We start from the raw sequence: 22,423 nt of genomic DNA, 5'->3' as shown, positions 1-22,423 counted from the left end.
TAGGCGAACTTGACCCGAAAGTGTTCAAATTCAGGTAGCGTGTTTGTGCAAATGCGTAATATGAACGTGGACACGTCACAGTACAAAAGATGCACTTCAAGCTGTTAAGGCAAAAAAAAAAGGTGAGCATGAATCACTGCATGCTTTCGACTTGACCTCATCATTTATCAAAAAACGGGAAGAGTGTATTTTTCATAGTGCTGCAACAAATTCAGTTGTTTCATTCACCTCTAATCCGTTAGGAGTCAATAAAAAATTATTTGCATTCATCATGAACCGTGACAACCTTTTTTTTGGTAATTAACTGATTTTTTACACAAAGGACAAGTTAAGCTAATGATGAAGGCATGAGGATAGACTTTGCAGATAATGGGTACTTCCAATTAGAGTGCTTTTGTCAGAGAGGGTAACCACCTATGGTGAGAGCGTGTGAGTGCTTCCACATACAGGAACGGAGCGTGGCACGGCAACACGGACACGCCGCTATTACTAAACTGTTAGCACACATCGCTGAAAATGGATTTTATTCAAATATGTTTTGCATGAGAGCTTTGACAGTTTTGTTTGTCCTTTTTTTTTTCCCCCCCAGCATGAATGGCTTAGCTAACAACAATGCAAACAAATGGGATCTTCCTACGCCAAAAAATAAACAAAACAAAATAGCAGTTTAAAAAATGGATGTCGATTTAAAAAAATAGGACAATAATATTATGAAAGCTAAAAAAAACATATGCCAGTATGAATGAGTTGTGACCATTTCATATTTATATTGACTTTTAAAAATGCCTTTCTATGGAACATTTTTAGATAGCCTCCTGTATATATAGAGGCGTCATTGTTCCCAAACTCTCTCTGCCGGTTGGACCCCCCATATTTCATTTCTCCCCTGCTGATAGCATTATTCAGCAGTGTCCAGATAAAAACAAAATATGCAACTTAAGCCCGAGCAGGCCTAAGCCGCCGATTTGGACAGGATTACCTGGAGGCCAGACAGGACAGGCATCAGATTGTGCTGTCATAAAGGACCATTAGCCTGTTGGCAAACTGTACCTCCAGCTCGGAATGACAGAGCTTTTCAAGATGGACAAAATATGAAACTTAAATTCTCCATGACAGACATCTTGATGAATGGAGACTTGTGCGCGGCAAACATGAGATAAAACAGACACTTTTATTTTTGGAGTCCATTTGATGGCATTTTAGGAATACATGCCCCCATTGACATCCTCGACTCTTGGTGTCCATGCACACAACAGACAATAGAGCAGACTTACTGACTGGCTAGGATTAAATTTAATACTGGATCTTGACAGACATATCCTGGAAGCATAGTTTGATCCCCGCGGACTTCCTTCGAGCAGAGTTTACACATTTCTTGTGGATTTGCTGGTTCAGTCACTTTGAATGCATCATTAAAATTGCATTGTCTTAGCGCAAGACTTGAAAGATAATTGATCTCCTCCTCACTTTCTCCTCTTCACGACTAGGATTGGCTAAATCATAGCTGACATTTCAAATCATTTGAGATTGCACTATAATTGAAAGGGGTCCAGACAGCGTCCTCAGGTGACACACTTGCAGACGGCCGGCTGTCCTCCTGTGTCGCTTTCTCCGACATGTTGGAGAAGAGGGCTTTATCTTTGCAAGATAATCTCTGGATGCGCTACCGCTCTCAAACTTCCACCATTCTCCTCTCAGCGTGCACTGCCTCAAGGCCACGAGCCAGCCGTCTGGGGAGGGGCCCGGTGGTCTTATGGCGGAATCTTTATCTGAGGCTGACCGTCTTTGGAGCGTACTTGTAGCCGCTGCCGCTCTTTCCTTCCCCAGGGGGCTTTGTCTCAGGACAGAAATGTGATGCTATGACTCAGACTCAAGCCGTGGTGGCTGGAGTCTGTCTGTGCAACGACGGGCACCTTGTGTCTCCCTTTTGTGACCCTCCCCACCGCACTCCTTTCCCCCCCCCTCCTTTCTTTTTTGCAGATGAGAGACTCCAGGCGCCAGCCGCAATGTAACTGCAGTCTCAGGTATGCTGGGCGGACGTGGAGGCCATTTCCCAGGGCTTCACCTGTAAAGACTGAGTGACACTGGCACCAGAGTCAGCTCCACTTTAGAGAATGCTGCCAGTTGAGATCTAGATGTGACTAAAAGCTTCGCTATTGAGTGCAACACAATCCGTTCTGTGTTGCGGGTTGACGTCCAGTGTTTTCATTTCGATTATTTTTCCCCATTTAGCAAATAAAGTACATACAAGGGCCATAATGCCTTATGGAAGCATTTCTGCAACTGGCTTGAGGCTTTTCCGACAAACAAATCTATTTATACTTCCTTCCCACACTTTACGGATAGTTTGCTTCGCCTCCTAATGTTGCGTCATTGTCTTGCGTACGGGCTTAAGATAATTACAAAATAAAATAGAGTAAGTAGTCTTAAGCTGAAACCTCAGCTCCATCTGTCAACAGATGACAGTAGTAGTCAGAGTCGTTTTCATTGTGGTGCAAGTGGTTTTGTAGTTAAATTAGCTGTCTCATTCATCTAAAATACATGTAAGCTGTGGCTGCCGCTTTATTATTGGAGCAGGCCTATGGGATACAAAATACGTTTGTTCCTAAATGAAAAACGGTTGCTAAGATGTGACTGCTGAATCGTGTGCATATGTTTTCAGGAAAGGAGCCTTTTATGGTTGTGCCGAATGGGGGCTATATGTGTGTACACTGTGGGAGTATGAATGGTGGAGAGGAGACAAACAGACAAACAGTATCTGAGGTTCAAACTCGAAACCTAAGAACTTTGATGTATTTAACATCTATGAATATTATGCATGACTTTATGCAGACTTTTGCTTTTATGCAAGAGTTGCAACATCTCATTGTCTTTCTCGCATAAACCCTTTGTAAGTAGCTGCACTTTAAATTTAAGTTAAAAGATTTACATGAAGACATTATACTTTGTGTTCTATCCATTATTACAGTAATAAAGCATGTTTTACCTTTATGACCAAAAATATTTAATAATAAAACATTAATATTTTATAAACTATAAATCATATGAATTTATATTGTAATAGTTGTTTTTGTAACCCTAAATAATCGTACATTTGAGGCTGAGCGCATAAAGCTCAGTGCTGCGCTCCTTTGCGCATTCAGCGCAGCCACAACCCGCCTCAAAGATTTTTGCCTACCCACAATTCATTGCGCGCCGGCACCCGTTCACATCAAGGCAGCATCACCGCATCCCACCCGTTACCATGACCGACAAAAAGCAACCAGTTGACCTAGGGTTACTGGAGGAAGACGATGAGTTTGAAGAATTCCCAGCCGAAGGTTGGCAAATTATTTGATTTCAGGTTCCGACTGTTGTTATTTGACTAATTGTCAACAGTTTATGTGAGCTCGACCTGCTAGCGATGACGCAGCGGGCTAGGCTAACTTGGCGGCAATTAGCCGTAGCGAAGCTGATCGCGTCACTAGCCAAAACAACGAAATCATTGACGAATATTTAGGTAAATAGTTAAATAACCTCCCCCGTAAGTGATTTATCCTCGTCATAATTTAATTATTCTTCATTATTTGTCTGAAAGTACATTTATGGTTCGCATATGGCTAAAGGTATTAGCGGGTTGTGAGGTGATATGGACACTAGCTGAAATACGGGTTTGTTGAAAAGGACAATTTGTGAGTGTTATGACGTCTTCCTCCACCCCGAGAAAACATTTGTTTCAGTCAAAACGTATCCATCTGGTTCTTTTTCCACGTATTATTTCGGTCCATTGCGGAAATATTCAGACTGGACGGGATTGGACGAGGATGAAGATGCTCATGTTTGGGAAGACAACTGGGACGACGATAACGTCGAGGATGATTTCTCCAACCAGTTAAGGTATTTATTCCAAGTGAAGAACAGCTCATATATAATTTGATAAATGGACAGATAACCAAAGATTTAAATAAATCAAAAAAAAAAAAAAAAAATTCTTCAAAATGTATCCCCTTTGAAGTTCTTACTGTGATGGTAAATTGAAAACTTCAAATTAACATCCTATTTAATTAATCAATTGAAACTTATTCAAACAAAACAATTCAAAGTTTTTAAATGATAGCCAATCAAATCTATATATATTTTGTACAGCTGAACACATTAAATCATGTGATTCAGTCTGTTTATTGTTTTCAGAGTCATTTTTATGCAGCTTTTGCATTGGATCTAATTGGATTGTGCCTAATGTACCAAATGAATTACCCACTGACTTGTCCTTTCAAGTGCTTGAGTTCCATTGACATACCTGCTATGCAACATTTATTATTTGAGTGACATTGACAATCATTTCTATTGAAATTCATCATTCCTTTTTTTTCTCCCGGTAGAGCGGAGCTGGAAAAGCATGGCTACAAGATGGAGACGTCGTAGTGGCTGACAAGATCCATGTGGTTAAGATGGACATTTTTCTGTGAATATTGTGGGAGGGAAGGAGAGCTTATGTTTGTTTCATTTTGTAAGAATTTTTGAAAGAAATAAAATGCTTGGATGAAACAATTTTTATCTTAATCATGATCATTTTTGTGTGAATTTCATCAATGAGGGTGTGTTGCCATGGCATCGAACTTGAATTAACAGTTTGTATGTGTAGCCACAAAAATAGCCAACTTGAATTAACAGTTTCTATTAAGTTTCTAATAAGGACGTTACCAATAACTATTTTGTGAGAGAATTCTTTGTGATGTTTCTAGCAAAATGTCTGACTGGTGTTTTCTGAGTGTTGAAGGTGTCAAAGGAGGCGCACACACTCCAACTTGTTCTGCACGCTGCTGTATAACGGCCCCCTCCCTTTTTTAGGCCCGCAGTGCCGGGCCGAGACCCCGAAGAAGAGATTATCCACTGGCGTGTTTGTCAGAGGTAGGGAGGGGGTCTCAGCATGGGGCCCTGAGCCCGCCTTGCCTGGGCCTGCCTCCGCTGCCAGCCTGGCCCTACTCTTCCGCTCTGCTCTGCAGGGAGTCTTGTACTGAACCAGTGGCCAATTTAGCCTCGCCACTCTCCTTCCCTCAGCAAAAAGCTTTCGAGCACTGGCCCGTCCCCTCTCTGGGAACTTAATGAGGTAAAATGGGTGTCACTACGACCAGGACTTTTCTCCACTTCAAATGACATCGATGCATCTTCCATAAATGGGAAATAGCACTGAGTCTTCATTCTTTGTACAATGCATTATGCTTGTTTGTTTACACATCAGTTCAGGAAATCTTCACATTTGTGTAGTCCTAAAAGGACTGAAATATAATCCGAGTTAATGACTCACAGAAAGGTTTGTATGCTGCACCTTTAAATGCTGCGGCCTATCTCTCTCTCTCTCTTTTTCTCCCCCCTGCACAGCAAGCTCCGACTGAGGTGGGTATGACTAACCAATGAGAACTCTTGTTTAGGTTTTATTATTTGCACAACCACTTACATGTTTTGTTTACTTGAAAGCCTTAATGAGGGCGAATTAACAGCAATTGAAAAAAGTATATATTATATATACATACACACACATACACCTTATACTTACAGTATACCTTTAATAATGCAATGTATTAACCCTAAATCTAATTAATAAGGCGTAACACTATTTACTTTTTGTTTCCTATTGTTGTATTTAGAGGTATTGAATCCTGAAACGAGTAAAATCTCTGGTTGCATTTAAGAAAACACAAGAATGTTTCCCCTCCTGGAGAATGCAATTCAGTATTTAATTTCCGTTTTAATAAATACAACCACCCAATGACATAACATGCAAGTGTGTACAGCAGATCTCTACAGTGATGTCATTTATATATTCAAAAACATTTAGTTTATCAATTAACTGCAATGGCTGTGTGTGTCACTCCGGGCCGATTATTGTGACGGTTGCAAAGTCAGTCAAGCAAGAGAATCGATAAGTGTGAGCAACAGAGGAGGAACCCTCGGCCATTTTGTTTGTGCTGAGAGCGTAAGATTATTCCCTTGTGTTTGCCGCCACCAGGGCCTCCGCGGGCCCACGTCGGTTTTCGACCCCGCACCGATCCGCAGGCGCTCGACGCTCCCTCGAGCGGCTTCGTCTTTGATCCGACGTAATCAGCTCTTTAATTCCTCGCCGGTATTTTGTTGTTTCTTTGTGACCCTCGCGATTCAACATGAAAGTGAAGGCTGATGTTGACTGATGAAAGGATAATTTGGTGGGTTGAACACGTGGATGTCACGGAGAGCACAATTTTAAATATGGCAACCATTTCTCGGCTTATTTAATAGTGCCAGAAAGTAATGATTCTGATAAATAGTTAGTGTTTGAGGTCTGTTTTTCGACTGCTGTGTTTTTTTTCTCAGGTACAGCAATAATGTTCCCGGGTCAGTTTGACCCAGAAACATAACTGAATAAATTACAATTTTTCTGTTACATAGTAACCCTGTTTGTTTGTTTTCAGGATCAGCAGTACATTGACCCCGGGGTACTTATTATGAAAGTATTTGAAACTAACAAACAAAATATAAGACTGTCTTCACCTCATTAACGCTCAGGGCCAGTTTGACCCACATCTGACCAAATAGTGCCTAAATCTTAATGACAATTCATGCATGTGGAAATCTACAAAGGTGCACTAAATGAAGGTTCTTCATCCTCAGTGGGGGTCTTTGCTCCTCTGAACGCCTTTGTGCAGCAGTTCAAAAGAGCATTTCCCTACTTGCAAATGTCCTTGCGCCCACGCGGCGGCAAACCGCAGGCGAGCGAGCAGCCAAGCTGCTGCGGCTGCGAGCACTTTTTCATAACACTTCACGTTGGGAGATGGCAGATCCATTGTTCTCCAGGCCTGCGAATCTGTGGGCGCGACTCCCCGCTGCTTTCACTGGAGAAACGCGGCAGTATCAAAAGCTTTATTTTCTTGTCTTTCCTGCACACTCTATAGGCCACTTTGACCGCTTCGCGCTTGCCGCGCGCCATGATGGCTTTGCTTTTAGAAATATCTCCGAGCCGGCGAGAAAACGGCGCTGTCTTTGCGTGGCTCGGAAGCACACAGCTGCTGCTATAATGGCCCTAATTGCACGTTTCTTTTGTTGGGCTGAAATTAGCAACGGGGCTACAATGCTACGCCGAACACCCCCTAAAAGTAAAGATGAGGGGAGAGAGTTAATAATAAAAAAAGACTCTCAGGGGTACATGCACTAGTGAGTCTGCCAATGGGCTTCAGAATGGCCCACACCTGCACACTCGCACCCCCGCTAAAATAAACACAGATAATAAGGTGTAATTACTTTAGAAAATAATAATGAGGAGCAAGCCTTGAGACCCCACCTACCCCCGGTGACAAAGGCCTGCCTGTTTATTGTGGGGGGTGCAACTCACCCAAAGGATGCTGGCCAGTGTCCTATGAAAAGACCAGAGGGTCCGACCGAAGGTCCCTTATAAGACGGTCATCAGTGTCGACGGGGGCCGGCGCTTTTAAGTCTCGTTTGAGCTTAACTGCCTCAATTAAAGTTAAAATGTAACTAATAAGCGGTCTGAAGTGACCACAGGATACTTGCTTTATCATCGGAACCATCCATCCAGTGTCCTTTATGCTGAAATACTCATCTGCTTTTGTAAGACATTTATTAAATGTTGTCCAAATGCACAGAGCCATAAAAGTACCCCAAGCAGAAAGGATTCCCCCAAATATCACATGACACCGTCATTACTTTGGTTTTCAGAAATGTAAGGCTTCAGTATGACCCTTGGGTGAGCGTCAAGTATTTTACCTCGACCCTACATATGATGGAAACACCCCACCTAAAAACCCGGCTAGTATTTCACACTTTCCTCTGATTATTTTCCCCCCTCAGAGCCATCACACCTCAGCCACAGAGTCCTTCCACGTGAACACGACACCAGATCATCCGGGAGGTGTACGTCGGCGTCATGGGCTCACCGTCACCGTCCAGACTTTTACCCCATCCGACATGATGGCCCACAGACGGGTATGTTTCACTTTTAACACTCTCCTGGTGCTTGAGACGTGACTTGAAGACGCATTAAGAGGGCCACAACAGAACCAAAATGTTTGATTCATTTAGCATTGTCCTAAAAAAAAATCTGCCGAGTTCTATAGGAAAGTGCAACAATTCACCGATGCAGACTAAATAAACAAGAAATAATTTAGCCCACGCAGAAGCTTATTTTCCCCCCAAAGTAATAAAGCACACTTAATGTTAATATCCCCGCTGGGGAATTATCGGACCTCTGATAGTTGTAATTAATCAGTCAGCAGTCACTTTCACACTCCCATGAAAATCACTGCAGATCCGCTTCAGCGGTGTTGACCGAAAGAATCAGTGTGCAGCCACCGTTCAACAATTCCTCCGAGTTGTCGGAGTGAGTCATTAGCGCATGATTAATTGCACGTCGCAGTAGTCGCATCGTCACCGCACGAGCGGAGCGAGATGTCAAACGCAAACATTGCATCATTTCTTTTGTCAAGTTAACATAAAACATTTGCACGGCCAAATTGATCCAATCGATTCGTTTGCTCGCTTCCAATCAAGACGTCACCGCTTTAGCGTGCGGGCGCCTTCGGAACTGGTGACAGGCGTTGCATTCTTCTTCTTCTGTTTTTCATCACTTTCTCACTTACACACACACACACGCACGCACGCCTTGAAAGCAAGGGTGGGAGGCCTTGGCCCAGTCGCAGTCCAACTGGTCCCAGTCGCAACGAGGAAACAATTAATCATCTGTGAGCGCGGAGTGTCTTGAGTGTCTGCTCTCTGGACAACAACACTCAGCTATTTATCTCCCCTCGGGGCAAGACAAGCAGCCAACGCAGGCATGCATGCTCTCATCTTCACGCGTGCAAAAGACGAAAACACTTTTCCATACGATTAGTCGAAGAAGCACGTAAAACAAGAAGGAGGCCCATCGCATGTAGTTTACCCAAGTCATTACAATATCGAGACAAAAGTATTGGGACACGTGTTCAAAATGGAGGCAAATCGCTTTGAAGATGTGACAGTTGTTTCTTCTCAGGAAGTGTTGCCTCATTTAACTTAACCCTTGTTGTCCCTGGAATGGCAAAGCAGGTTACAGGGGAGCATAAGCAAACTGCAATCATCAAGCCAAAGAGGAAATGCATCATTTATTCCAGCTTTGTGAACGTGTGGGCGTGCGTGTATGTATTTATTTTTTTTTTTGGAAAGAGCATACCTGTTGCTTTTGAACTCGTAGTCTTCTAAACCTTAGGCGGACAAACAGGGCCGGTGTGTGTTTCAGTTGGGTGGCCTCTGCATGGCATCAGAGGAGACCGGTAGATTGGAGGTGACAAACACGTTATTGCCGAGTTCCCTGGTGACAAACGCATTGCTGCAGTGCATAGTGGGGGGTGGGGGGGAAGCTTTCAAGTGCTACTGAATCATAATTCACCATGTTCAAATTATTGCTATTTTTCATGAGTTCCTCAATTTTCCATCATAAATGCGGCGATAATAAAAAAAAAAAACCCAATTTGAGATTTGGACAGGTGCAGCATGCTATGATTTGATCCCACTATCAAGACAATAAAAAGAACAGAATGAGATTTCGCAAAAATGTCATTTCACTCTTTTTCAAGAGTGGATGAACTTTGAATGCTCTTTTAATGAACTTTGAATGCTCTTTTCCAAGGAAACAGGTACGAATTTTAAAGCGTTTGTGACTGCTTCGTTCCATCTACTGTTAAGATGAATAGCGATCCCACATCCGTTAAAAAAAAAAAAAATTAGTCACACCATTCATGTTACAGTGTAAAACTCCCTGCATCACCGGGATGATCAATTAAGCAATTAAAACAAACACGAGCATGCTCGCTCTCAATCGTACTCCCGCTCCCTCTTTGAGCCCAGGTGCAGCTTGGCAGGAAGAGGAACAGGAAAAGACTATGAGATTTGCTGCTGCGTTAGTTCGCCTTCAAAGGCAAACGCCCCTGTGATCATTTCCCACAATGCATCTCGCATTGAGAATGCACAGGAATCTGACAGGCAACCAGGCGAGGGAGGGGCAGGGGTGTCACCCCCCCCACTTGCTCATTCCCTCATCCTGCTCCCATCTGGGTTCACTTATCCCAGCCCGGGCCAGGCGGAGGACCCCTGTGCCCTCTCGGGTTGCAGGGTCTGAGCGTGCTTCATTGTGGGTCCTTGTTTTTGTGAAAGGGAAGCGCTCGAGCCGGCCCCCGATGCCTGTCTGGACCATCTCAGAGCATCACCCGCCCGACCACCCCGGCCGGCCGGTGCCTCGCGGCCGGACCAGACGCCCCGAAGGCATGCTTAGCGTTTGTCTCATCGCAAGTGAAAGATACTAAACAGATTCACCCAGAAGCGCCGTCGTCCTCGAGGTTTAGTTTTCCGAAGTGAAGCAAAGCTGGCCCTTTGAATTAAATGCGTACGCCTCGCACGTGTGCCATGTTTAGGAATGCACGTGTTCCAATTTGCATAGGCGGATGTGCTCTGCCTCGGTGACGCGTGCGCGCAGGAAGGTGAAACCGCTCAGAAGTCCGCTGGACCCAATGTTTGGAGTAATCCACAATCCAATCCAAGCTAGACGTCAATCCGGGTTATCGCGCCGTGCCGCTGAATGGAAGCAGAGCGAGTCGGACGGCTTACTTAAAGTCATTGAGAAGTTATTCAAACGCTGTGTTATTGTGGCCTAAACAAAGGCGGCCTGTCACTCTCCATTATATAAAGAAGCCACTTGGCTGTATGAAGATAAAGGAGGATGTCTGAAAGGACAACAAGCTCACATTGCAGTATTTAGCTAATGAGCACAAGGTTTGTCATTAATTTCTCATGCAAATGTCATCTTTAAAAAAAATGCAAATATCCGTAACGTGTGAAAAAAAAACGATAGAAATCCAAACGATTAATTGAGTGTCAAATATGATTAATTTGAAAATAAATAAATACCATTTGTGAATTGCTGAAATATCCCTGCAGTTACAACAATGTACTCGCCAGACACTCTTTTAAATAAGCGAGTCATTTTATCGTAGTTTGGGAATCCTTGTTTTGATGTCAGGTGACAGATTACTACTTTTCCTACAAGTCTCAATTTTCCATCTGACACCACAGTAGCAAGTGAGTGGGAACCACTATTATGTCGTTGTGGTACTCAAGAACAAAGTCAGAACCACAAGCGGACTCTTTATGGTTTTTACAGACCAAAAATGTCTTATACATTTGAATGTCGTAAATACATTTTTTTGAAACCTCCATTAGGCACTCCAATAAGAATTCACATTAAGCCAATTCAAATAAAAATGACTACAGCTGTTTTAGTTCAGATCGGAAAGATGTGAGTGAGTGACAGATGAGAGCAATAAAAGTAAGGACACACTGGCCATTTCTGCTGCGGTGGGGCCTTTGAAAAGGGGGCTTATTAACTTGTCAGCGATTTCAAAGTAAGACACAACTTGGTCTCTTCCTCGCCAGCATGTCCAGCCTTACTTTTATTAAAAGGTCTTTAAACCTTCCGACCCCGGAGGGGCCTCCTTTACTGGCTGTTAATAGGGACGCGCTGGTCATCGGGCAGACCTTAAGTGCCCTCGTAATCATTTGTTTAGGACTCGGCCTCTATTTCGGAGGCTCCGTGTTTAGTGCCGGGTTAAAAATAGACGAGCGAGACGGCCATCGCTCAAGCTGTCACGACGCGTGGGCCCTTTGGGACGCGGGCAAGGAGACCCCTCCAGCCGTGGAAGTTCAAAGGTCGCGCGGTTTATCACTATTAGCCACTTAGTCGATGGCAGAAACGCGCATGTTTGATTGCTAAGTGTGGAGACGGAACACACGAGCGCGACCAATCTGAAGGCCGTTTTCATTTTCGAGTACTTTTTACATTTCATGAATAAAACACGAGGAGACCACTCCGCTTAAATGCCACAAGTAACTGAGTTACTTGCCGCAGATTGACAGTGACGGGAAATGAAATGTCAGAGGAGCAAATCATTAATCGCGTACCATATTGTCATGCGACAGGAGAAAATAGCCGCGCCAAGATTGCATCAACTGATAAAACATTACTTACGGCTATTTTCCCAATAAGCCGCGGACTCGCCGCTGTCAATATTTGCAGGGAGATATGAGCTCTACCCTGGCCGAGGCCATTTTGAGAGGAGCAGAGGGCCTGCTGGGAAAAATACAGCGTCTCATGCTGTGCCTCAGGGAAGCTGAAAAGCCACTGCGGCAAAAAGCTATGAATTATTTTGAGCACAAAATACATTTTCTTTGAAGACCGTTGGGCCATTAGAGCCCCTTTGCTCCCTTTTAAATTGTTTTTATGCTGTGAGTAATGTTAACCTTTGCTTTTGTAGTCATCGCATTTTCTTTGCACTTTTTCCTCCTCCCAGCAAAAAGCACAGATGGACTGGCAATGCGCTAAGCATTGGAACCATTTACACCAATCATGAGGAAGGAACTATTGATGTTTACTCTCGCAGGCAGCCAAGAACCTAAGAATAAACAAAACAGGCCCAGCAAAGTTCAGGTTGTTGTTCATTAACAAAGTTTCATGGTCCCTGTGGACTCCCCTAAAATATTGACCATGGTGAGATTTAGGGAATAAACGAACCCAATCCATTTCAATGAATAAATGAACACATAACGCGAAACAAATGATTCCAAGCGCCAAAAGCCTCACGAGCATGTCGGAGGAGCCATTCAAAGTACTAAAGCGCACGCGCCATCATAAAAAATGACCCGCACTTCAGTTTTTGTCAAGCGGTCTTGTTTTACTGTCAAGCGTGCTTGAACGGCTTTAGCGATAATGTAGCCTAATAATAATAAGGCTAATTGATTAGCAAAATCGCAGCAGTTTAGCTTTAAGTTGATCAGCTAATCATCTAATGCCGCGCTGATGATCTTACTCACCATGATGGCACGAGAGCTGATTAAAGGCATTCACACGTCGCTGCGCATGCACACACTGAAGACAGATGATGATTGAAGCGATTCCCTTGGCATAAAACGCTTGGGGTTTGATTCCCCCATGACCAATGCCACCCAATTTATATCCATTAAAGTACTGCACAACTCAGTCCACTGTCGTAGCTGCACTGAATAAAAGAAAAAAACTTGCACATATTACACAAATACAAAAAAAGCAAAAACTGCCTAATTTAAGTCCGCTATGTTAATTCTAATATCTGTAATATAATGCCAATATGATGGGAAACACCATAGCCAGGCTATGGTAACTTAGCGTCATGGTAATTAGAAACCTTCAAAATGTTAATATCACACGTTAAACTCCAAATATCATCTTAAAATGAAATCTCATCATTTTGCTACACCCGTATCATCGACTTGTAATGTATCCCTTTGTTTGCACTTGTTATAAAGTGACCTGTGACTGGCCGGCTGTGCACATAATGTTGATCATACTTTAATCATATATGGCGAGGAGACATCAAACCACCCAAAAGCCGCTTTCAGGTGTTTCCATCTTTGTAGATGCACCCCCCTTCCTCACACACATGCCACTGTTTTTTTGCATTAATATGTATGTATTTAATGACACATAATGATGGGTAATAAAATGTTAGGGTTAGTCCAAAAAAAAAAAAATCACCATGGTAACCACCTGGGCTTCTACAAAGAGCAAAGTGCACGTGGCTGTGTCGCTCCTCGCTATTCCATCTGCTTTAAGGTGTGTGTCTATGTGTGTGTGCGAGAGGGAGATGGAGTAGTGGGGGGTTGGAATTGGGAAAAAGGAGCGAGAGCAAGGCGCGCACATACACACACACACACGCACAAACACACACATGCACTGTAATTGGCCGTGCTATTCAGAAGCACTCGGCTGCATTGTGTGCCTTTGGAACAGGATAAATGGCGGTCTTAGCATCAGGCTAAATCTATTAAGACCCTACAGCCCACGTTCTGTGTCAAAATATCATTTTGAATTTTTTTTTTTTGTACTGGAAAATAATTTGCAGTCCAAAGATGGAAGGAAATGTTTCACATATATGGGAAGAATAAAGTTGTATATATTTGTTATCATATTTTAAAGAGGTCGCACATGCAGGGAATAGACTAAAAATGAAATTTCCCTAATAATGCACAGTGTCATCTCGATTTAACAGACCCAGAACCAATGGAGCCTGGATTCAACGGACGGAAAATCCAACTGGTGCATCTCGGGCAAAAAGTAAGCCACTTATTTTCCTGCATTTTAAGCTTTCCACAATCTCGTTGCAATGCAATACCAAGAGGTTGGTATATGAATGGCGAGTCGTCGCTTGCTAGCGTGCCTGCTGCTGTTTTTCCAGGTGGAACAATTTCAGGCAAATGAGTCAGGGGCGATGGATTTCGCAGGGGGTCGTATGACAAGCCGTTTGCACGCTTTCCGTTTTGTCAGATGAATGTCGCTAGCAAGTGCAACAGAGACAAAACTCGACGGTCGTGTAAATTTAGGGATGCGGTTGAAGCAATCTATTACGTGCAAATGACTTTTCATCCTCCGTGTGCTCCCAGCGAGACATTTTTGACAAAGACGTCGCTTTCTCTTTTACTCTGACATATTCCTCCTCCTCATTGCCTTTAATTCCTTTGTGCTTCCTCAACGTTCCGCTTTTTCTATTTCCTGTAGGCTTAAAAAAAAACTTTGTTAAAAGAGCCTGCTGGGAAAATAGCATTCTGCCAGCTGCTGTGGGCATTTTGAAGTCAGACCGGCGGGTGTCCTCTCCAAACAGATACCCACCGCCAGCGCTCACCTGTAAGTGTGTGTGTGAGTGTGTGATACTTTAGGGGTGTGTCTGTGTGCAAGTGCACTCTAGGTGGGTGGAAGACTGTCAGTAATAATATCAAGATGCCTGGTCCAGGGGATTATTGCTCCTCTTTGCCACTACTATCAGCAGAGGAGAGCTGTCTTTCTATCAAGCCGGGCCTATCCAACACCATGCATTTATGTTACTTGTAAACAACGTTCCCAACTCGAATTTGGGTTCCGAGGAGTGTAGTTATATGCCCGCTGAGAAGGGAAAACAGCTAGGTGGTGAGGATCAGAATACGGTTTCAAAGAAAAAAACTCGGACTGGGCAAAATGCTGTTGGCATCACTCAGCTGTCATTGTGAAGATTGGAAGCTTATTTTTATTGCCTGTTTAGAATGATCCCGTGGGAAAGGAGCTGTTTTATTTAACACGTTTTATTTAACACAGACTATTGTTTAGCATTTGCAAAAAAAGCAATCATATTATTATACTGCCTCCAGGTAGCCAAGGAACATCGGGAGGAGCGGCACTATGCCCGTAGAGGTGGAGCGAAAAGTAAGAAAATATTTCATTCTTAAATGAGTTTCCTTTATGTTAAGAGTTTTGTTCACTTGCGAGTTTTTTTTTTTTTCCTTCATTTGTGCAGCCGTCTAGCACAAACCCGCAGGAGATGCCATGAAGCTAGTATTACATCAGCAAGTTCATCTCAGGCTTTGCACACGGAGGAGCTGGACTCCTGCCATGGCAGTTGATGGTTGGGAGAGGCTGCGGCTTGATTTGGGTCTGCTCTCCGTAGACACAAGTAAGTCCTCTCACCCCACCCCCTCCCTAAGTAATCATTTTGCCGCCGACATGGCGCTGCTAATCAACCATCATAATCTTCCTCCCCGGTTGCAATATACCGCGTGTAGAAAAGCTTAGCAGCGGCCCTGTCAGAGCGATGCCCCCTGGATCTTGTCCGGACTCTGCGTTGTAAACTTTGGTCCAATCCCAGCGTGATCAGCAGCCTGCTCACTTACACTAATATGCTGATTATGTTCGTCTGGCAAAACACAGACAGAGCGCATGTAAATTGATGCCAGTGGAGAAAAAAAAAACAAATCCGTCTTTTCAGATTCAATTCAAGTCTGGGAAAGTTAATGCAGTGTGCGCCTTTGTTAACGTCTCTAAAGTATGAATTAAGAGCGTACTTCACACGTGCCAACCGAGAAATGATCATGACGAGTTTGATGGTATTCCAGCGGCGTTTCACGCCAAAGTATTGGCTTTGTTTTTCAATAGCGATCCCACAATCGCAGCGGTGCGCTTTTGTCCCCCCTTCCACCTACTTGCCATCAGGCCAGCTCGGCTTTGAAAGAATTACCTGCTTGGTTAATGACAATTGTTCTTGACTTGGCTAGAGCGCAATTAAAAAGCAATTAAATATAATCATTGTCGGCCAAGTGCAGAATTGAAATCACGCGAGTTCTTTTCCGAGGTAAAATATTCTCAAAGGATTTTTAACCACTGTGCAATCTCTTTTGCCTCACAGCTCATGTTTTAATTCTTTGAGTTGATTTTTGTGCCAACTTAATCAACAACACAGTTAATTGGCCAGCACAGAAAAACACAATCATTTCAAACCTACTCCCTGGAAATTGAAATAGATTTGATAGATGGATGTTCGGGCCCACTTATTAGCACCGACCCCTCCTGTAATTATAAGATCCATTTGTGATATTCATTATGCAACCGTGAAGGGCTGGACTGCGTGGTCCCGGTCTCTCCCAAGGGGGCCCTCATTGGGTTCACTCAACAGAGATGTTGATGTTTATTTATTTTTGGGGTGTCTCTTTGATGGTGCAACGTGGGCATTTGCGTTTCCATGGAGAGGCAGGAGATGAAGTGGATTGCATTACAACACCGACAAACTTGAGGAAAGACTATGAGCTCAGCTGACTTTTAAACGGCCAATTTTCCCTTTCTTTCACAGTAAAACTCAAACTGAATTAAGGCCGCTCTCAGTCGAATTGCCTCAATGTGCTACCAACATGACTTCTGACATCAACTGGCTCACTAAAATATAAATCTGGATATTTAATACCTTTTCCGCAGGTGTAAATTCGACCAATTACCGCGCATGCCAGGTCTCGACTCAGAGCGGCAACGCGTAATTTGACATTTGATTGATAGCTTGTCTAAGTGTTCTGGTTTGCCAGACACCTGCAGGAATTCCGTGCAGCGTTGAAATCATTTCTTAGCTGAGCTTTTTAATGATGGAATTTCGCTCAAGTCTTAATGGTCATCAAAGATGTCCGTGGGTCAAGTAGTAGTAAGGATTTTTTTTTTTTGGGGTCTCTTTTGTCATAAAGTGTCATTTTTAAACCTCGAAGACTTTGGTGAAATTTGAGCATTTGAGACTCACAATTAGTGTATGCACTTGTGTTCATGATTGGCACCGTTACCCTAATGCCAAGAAGCCTGCCAAAGAAAAGTAAAGGCATTTGCATTTGCCTCAATTTGATATTTAGCTAATTGATTTAAACGAATCGAACGGCATGTGTGATTTTCAAATGCGAGGGCGCACGTCCTGCTCACGTAACAGGGACGAGTAAAGTGAATGTCGCTGTAATTGTTGCCGTCGACGGCGCGCGTGAGTTCATTGCGGGCGATTATTTATGCACGTATGTAAATTTTCATATTTAAAAGGATCAATTAGAGTGACGTTGTCTTAGCGGCAAATTAAAAGCTCTGCTGTTTTAAAGGTTAATGAACACCCTGTGTGCTATGCGGCTCGCATGCAAGTGGTAAATTGCATGAAAAACATATATTGAGGGGAAAAAAAAAGTGCATCCCACAAACACTGAATGGAGTGTGTGCCACTTAGCGGACGGCCGTTTTTCCAAAAGTAAATAACCTCTGACTGAGATTACAAACTTGTCAAAGTTGCTTTATTCAGACATATTACAGACCCACTCCCCCTTTTTCCGCCATTCATTTGATTAGAGTCACCAAGGAAATATAAAGCACTGCACTCTTTATTACCTATTAAAAAACATTAATGACCGCAACTTATGTTGCATTAAAAGCCCCGTTTGTTTTCTTACGCCATAAATGTCTGTACTTATGATTGCCTTTCTTTTACTTCGCTGTAAAACCATTTTATTTGATAATAACCACTCATTTATGTCAAACGTTTTTTTTTTTTTTTTTTTTGCTGCTTCATGTTTCGTTCATAAAATTTGCAACAGTGGATGAAATGTAGTTGAGCCCGAGCCAGGAAGCAAAAACAATCCAGAGTGGTGACAGGTCTATAAAAGCCAATCATATAAACGACAGGTTCGAGAGCAGCCTCTCCTTTAAAGAGTTAAAAGCTGTATATTTATTGCCTCATTAAAGTGTAAAGAAAAAAAAAAAAACGCCTAAGCTGTCTCCTGAAGGTATAGCTGAGGTAAATATTGTCATTTTGCTTAAAAAACAACACCATTGATTTCCTCCGCTCGTTCAGCCTGGCTTGTTTGGTAATAAGAAACAGGTTGCTCTATTGGTTTGTTTTTGTTTCTTTAGTAAGGCTGTAATTTAGGACTCATGTTCAGTGTCTCTGCTCTCCACTGGTCGTGCTGGCTTCGAGGCTCCGCCCTGCGGGACTTAGGCGTGAAGAGACGCCAACGCAGTTTTTTGGAACAAGTTCTGCCATGTGTCATTCAACTCAACTTGAGTCTCACTTGGGGTTTGATTGTTCTCTGGAGATTGACATTTTGTCAGAATCAATCGAAAAGTGCCCTCCTCCCCCCCAAAAAATGCTAACCACAAAATGGAACACACATGCTATTTGTTACAGCTCCACTGACAAGGCTTGTGGCCAGCAAGTTTGAGGTGTTAATTAGACTGAGCAGAAAGACATATTTGATAATTGTTTTCAAAAGGCGACCGTGGCGCAACGTAAATCGAAAGCAGAATGGAGCTTATGTAATGATAGAAAAGCCTTTCTATTGGTTTTTTTGGCTCCCCGATTATTCCAAGGCTAGCACGGCCCATTTAGAGCGCCTCGTTATTGGCCCTGAATGTGTACGTGATGCAAAAATGCCATCTTTTTTGTAATGTGTTGGCTCTCCTTGTTTCCTCCACAGAGCATGTCCTCAGATAGACCAACATCTTCCAGCATGGAAAAAAAAGCTGACAACAACAACAAAAAAAAGAGACAACTGAGCTGAGGTGAGTTGAGCTGGCCTTCACCGCTATTCAGATCAGATGCCTCTTTAGTTTTGGTGGCACTCTTAACCACTACACCGCCAGACGCTCACAAGATGGGATTATCGGGGAAAACGTTTGCGCCCGCCGCATAGTTCTCACAAGAGCTCTCTCTGGCCAATTACTGTCCTGATGGAAGCCAGAGAATCTCACCAATTACATGCATTTTTCCAGTTGCGCACGTGGACGCTGGCCAAAGCTCAGCTCAGCTCGCACGCTGCGCGTTGGGCCATATTGAGCACGTTGGCCTTGCGTTAGTTACATGGCAGGGACAGCACGCAAGTAGGTCGCTCGTTTGGGAATCGAATATTTTCTTGCGCGTCTTATCGGTGAGGGACCGAAAGAGCAAAGAAAATGTTAAATAACGCAAGGCGCGTTTGGTTTCGATTCTCGTTCGTGGAGAAGCAACAGCGACTTCTGTATGTCTGTGGTAAGTCATTGGTTGCCAGTTTCAAATCTCCAGCCTTCCGTTTGCTCCCTCCCCTTCCCAAATAAAACCAATGAAAGACTGACACAGTTGCACCAAGTTCAATTTGTAGCCAAGAATGCAAATTTCTCTGGACCACAGTTTGACTGTGTTTAACTCCTGCATTTTGCCTTTATTTACAAATAGCGTGCCCAACTTTGTTGACATTGATCCCAACTGCAGAATGATGCCCCTAAAATCATTCAACTTTGTAACACAGTCAAACTTTATTCATCACTTTTTATGAAATGCTGGAAATCTCGTCAGCCCAGACAATTTGCCTAATTATAAGACTGCCCCGACTTGTTTGAGTTTTACTTCAAACAATAGCAGCAGTCTTGAACATTTGGTCCAAAGTGTACTTTGATGAATAGTCCAGTATTCTTAAGAGTGAAGAATAATTTCTTTATGGAACTTCATTACTCAGTTGATTATCTTAAAAAAAAATTTTTTTTGCCCCCCCCCAACATACATTGGTATTTAAATTGGTACACATTTTAAAGCCTCTTGTATCTGATTATTCCCTTGATTAAGTATTTCATTATATAAAATAGACATGAATGCCAGCCACCACTGATGACCAACAATCAGCTAACTGCGACTTTTCAAAGTAGGGTTGTTGTTTAACTCTTTAAAATTTTCCTCATTAGTTTGCTGTTAGTTGGCTAATTGAAATGAGTGACGGGTTTGCGTTCATTGTTATAATGAAATCATTACAGAGGGGGAAAAAGGGCTCTTAAGAAACTGGTGTGTGTAGTATTCAGTAAAATCAGGGATTAATTAAATATACTATCTTGGTTATTACAGACACAAAAACATTCTTTTTCTTGTGCTAGTTTCCAATTTCCGCCTTACTTGTCAGTCGTTGGCAGTGGTTTGTTGACAGCGTGCAGACTTGCAGGTAGTGATAATGGCTGCTAATTTCAACGGCCTGATGAGAAGTGCCCCTGTTGACGTTTGTTTGTTTGTTTGTTTGTTTGTTTGTTTGAGTGCGCCGATGACAAAGTGAGCAGTTAGGTGATTTGCCATTTTGCCTGTATGTGCATGTCTGTCTTTCTGTCCGTGTGTATGTGTGCATGTGTGTGTGCATATTGTTGCTCCTCAAGTGAGTTTAATTCACGAGGGTGTGAAATTGCCATCCCTCAAAGGCAGACTGTCGCTCGGGGACACTACGCCACTTTGACATCTGTTCAAAAAAGGCGGCTCCGGGACCTAAAGTTGCACATGAGAGTGGAATAATGTGCATTTAATTGTATGACACTCCCTGGGTATACGCGATTAGGTACACCTGCGCAATCTAATGAGATCCATCGCAAAGAGTTGGATTAAGAGGAATTGTGCCTGTGCACCTGATCACTTTATTGGAATATTACATATTATGTTTGTGCAGGCAAAACCAAATGCATGCTCACCAGAAACATCAACATGGCGTGACAAAATAGAAATTCTGCTGTTTGGTTCTACAGGAAGCTGCAGTCAATTCGTATCCAATAAAGCAAGCTCATCAGATATCTTCTCTAGAGGAAGACTTCATTTTGGTGAGTTTTTATTCTTCTCTACTTTCAACTAGTTTCTCATGAAAGTCGTTTACTTTCAGTCAGCTAAGCCGTTCTGTCTTCCCCTTCTTTCTCATCCGTCCTTCCTTTCACGCACCTCACCCATCCATCCTCTTTTCTTTCCCTCTCTCTTTTCCCTCTTTCCTTTCAGCTGCCCCTCTTGCGCTGGCCGGCTGGCTGGCTGGCTGGCTCGCTCCCTCCCTCCCTCCCCTCACGTCCCCGTCTCTTTCCCAACGTGTCATTAAGTCTAACCTCTGTGGCAGCGTCAAAGCCAAGCAGAGCAGCTAAATGGGCCCGAAGAGACGGAGATAGATAGATGGTGGGAGGGGGGCCGGCGCTTTGCAGTCCATCCTCTTCGTATTTTTTTGTGTGTTTTGTGCGGTCGCATTGTCGCCGCGCGTGTGTTGCCTCGTGCCCGTGTCGGTGTCTTCCCATTTCATAAACACCTTGTTGACTCTGTCATTTTCTCCGCCGCGTTTACCTCACCGGCAAGTCATCTCGGTGCGTATAAACTCCTTGCACGTACGTACACGTGCTAACAGTTTCAAAACAAAAGGCAGAATGTGCATCAAAATAGTGTTAGAGAAGGTCATAACAGTGGAACAACAGCCCTTTAATACCTTCAGCAAACATGATAATTGACGAGCATCACAGGGAAATATTTGATTCCCCCCCCCCGCTGTGTCAGGCTCAGCGTTTTATTGTATCGGGAGCTCATTCCATTTGGAGACGAGGCATAAACAAATAGTGTTTGTCTTGTTTGGAGCAGGTTTGAAGCATTTCTTCTCCCATTTCCTTTGAAATCAAACCGTGAGCAGCTCTTCCTCTGTAAAGCAAACAGTGCCATCTAGTGAAAGGGCTCCTCTTGCTGCTCTATCCGCATCAAACGCAGCAGTGGAGAGATGCAAAAAGCCTCCATGAGTTTTCAAATATATCCAAAATAGAGGTCAAGGATGTTAGTGTAAGACAATTGCGAAGATGATTTGATAGGATGTGACGTGTAAGTCTCACGCACAGTAATTTATGGTAAGTCTGGAATGCTCTTCACAATCTATTTTGAATTTTCAGCCTTTTTCCTCTATTTTTTAAAATGTGTTTACAGCTTCCTCCACCTCATAAAGACATCTAACTTTGTGTACGGGGTTATTTTGTGTCGGTGGAAAAAACAATTTGGTTCTCCTTTAGAAGTATGTTGCCGTTCGTGTTGTGCATGCAAGCTTGTTGTGTAACCAACCGCCCGTCTTAAATCGTCACAAAAAAAGCTCCCAAATCAATATGGCGTTCTAATGCACAAAACGGCACTCTGCTGTTTCTTTCCGTAGAGCAAATGTTTTTTTTTTTGAGAGGGCGGTAACGTGTTTTTCTTTGGTTTCTGTGGGGCATTTAAATGGCCGTGCTGGACCTGACCCAGCTCACGTATTCCATCCCCGGTCTCCGATGGGAACATCCTGGCACTGATCT

The 22,423-nt window shown here is 43.3% G+C and overlaps 1 protein-coding gene and 1 long non-coding RNA gene across 2 annotated transcripts; both read left to right on the top strand.

Moving 5' to 3' along the window:
* The first annotated feature begins 3,164 nt into the window (after positions 1 to 3,164).
* Positions 3,165 to 4,533, top strand: sem1 (SEM1 26S proteasome complex subunit). The gene is made up of 3 exons (XM_037264688.1): positions 3,165 to 3,320; positions 3,783 to 3,876; positions 4,362 to 4,533. Exons 1-3 carry the CDS (start codon positions 3,245 to 3,247, stop codon positions 4,402 to 4,404), a joined length of 213 nt encoding a protein of 70 aa, XP_037120583.1. The 5' UTR covers positions 3,165 to 3,244; the 3' UTR covers positions 4,405 to 4,533.
* Positions 4,534 to 7,825: 3,292 nt separating this feature from the next.
* On the top strand, positions 7,826 to 15,691 carry LOC119130769. The gene is made up of 5 exons (XR_005099515.1): positions 7,826 to 7,956; positions 14,082 to 14,146; positions 14,588 to 14,713; positions 15,211 to 15,265; positions 15,357 to 15,691. It is a non-coding gene; the product is annotated as an uncharacterized LOC119130769 (long non-coding RNA).
* The last annotated feature ends 6,732 nt before the right edge of the window (positions 15,692 to 22,423 follow it).

This window comes from Syngnathus acus, chromosome 11 (genome assembly GCF_901709675.1).
Source record: "Syngnathus acus chromosome 11, fSynAcu1.2, whole genome shotgun sequence".
NCBI lineage: Eukaryota > Metazoa > Chordata > Actinopteri > Syngnathiformes > Syngnathidae > Syngnathus > Syngnathus acus.
Note: the sequence above shows the minus strand (reverse complement) of the source record. Positions and strands in the feature narration are given on the sequence as shown.

What these genes read in the sequence shown, in the direction of transcription:
- sem1 (XM_037264688.1), top strand. Translation starts at nt 3,245, where the DNA reads ATGACCGACAAAAAGCAACCAGTTGACCTAGGGTTACTGGAGGAAGAC. An exon ending in TGAAGAATTCCCAGCCGAAG is followed by an intron (nt 3,321 to 3,782) that starts GTTGGCAAATTA and finishes GGAAATATTCAG; the next exon opens with ACTGGACGGGATTGGACGAG. An exon ending in GATTTCTCCAACCAGTTAAG is followed by an intron (nt 3,877 to 4,361) that starts GTATTTATTCCA and finishes TTCTCCCGGTAG; the next exon opens with AGCGGAGCTGGAAAAGCATG.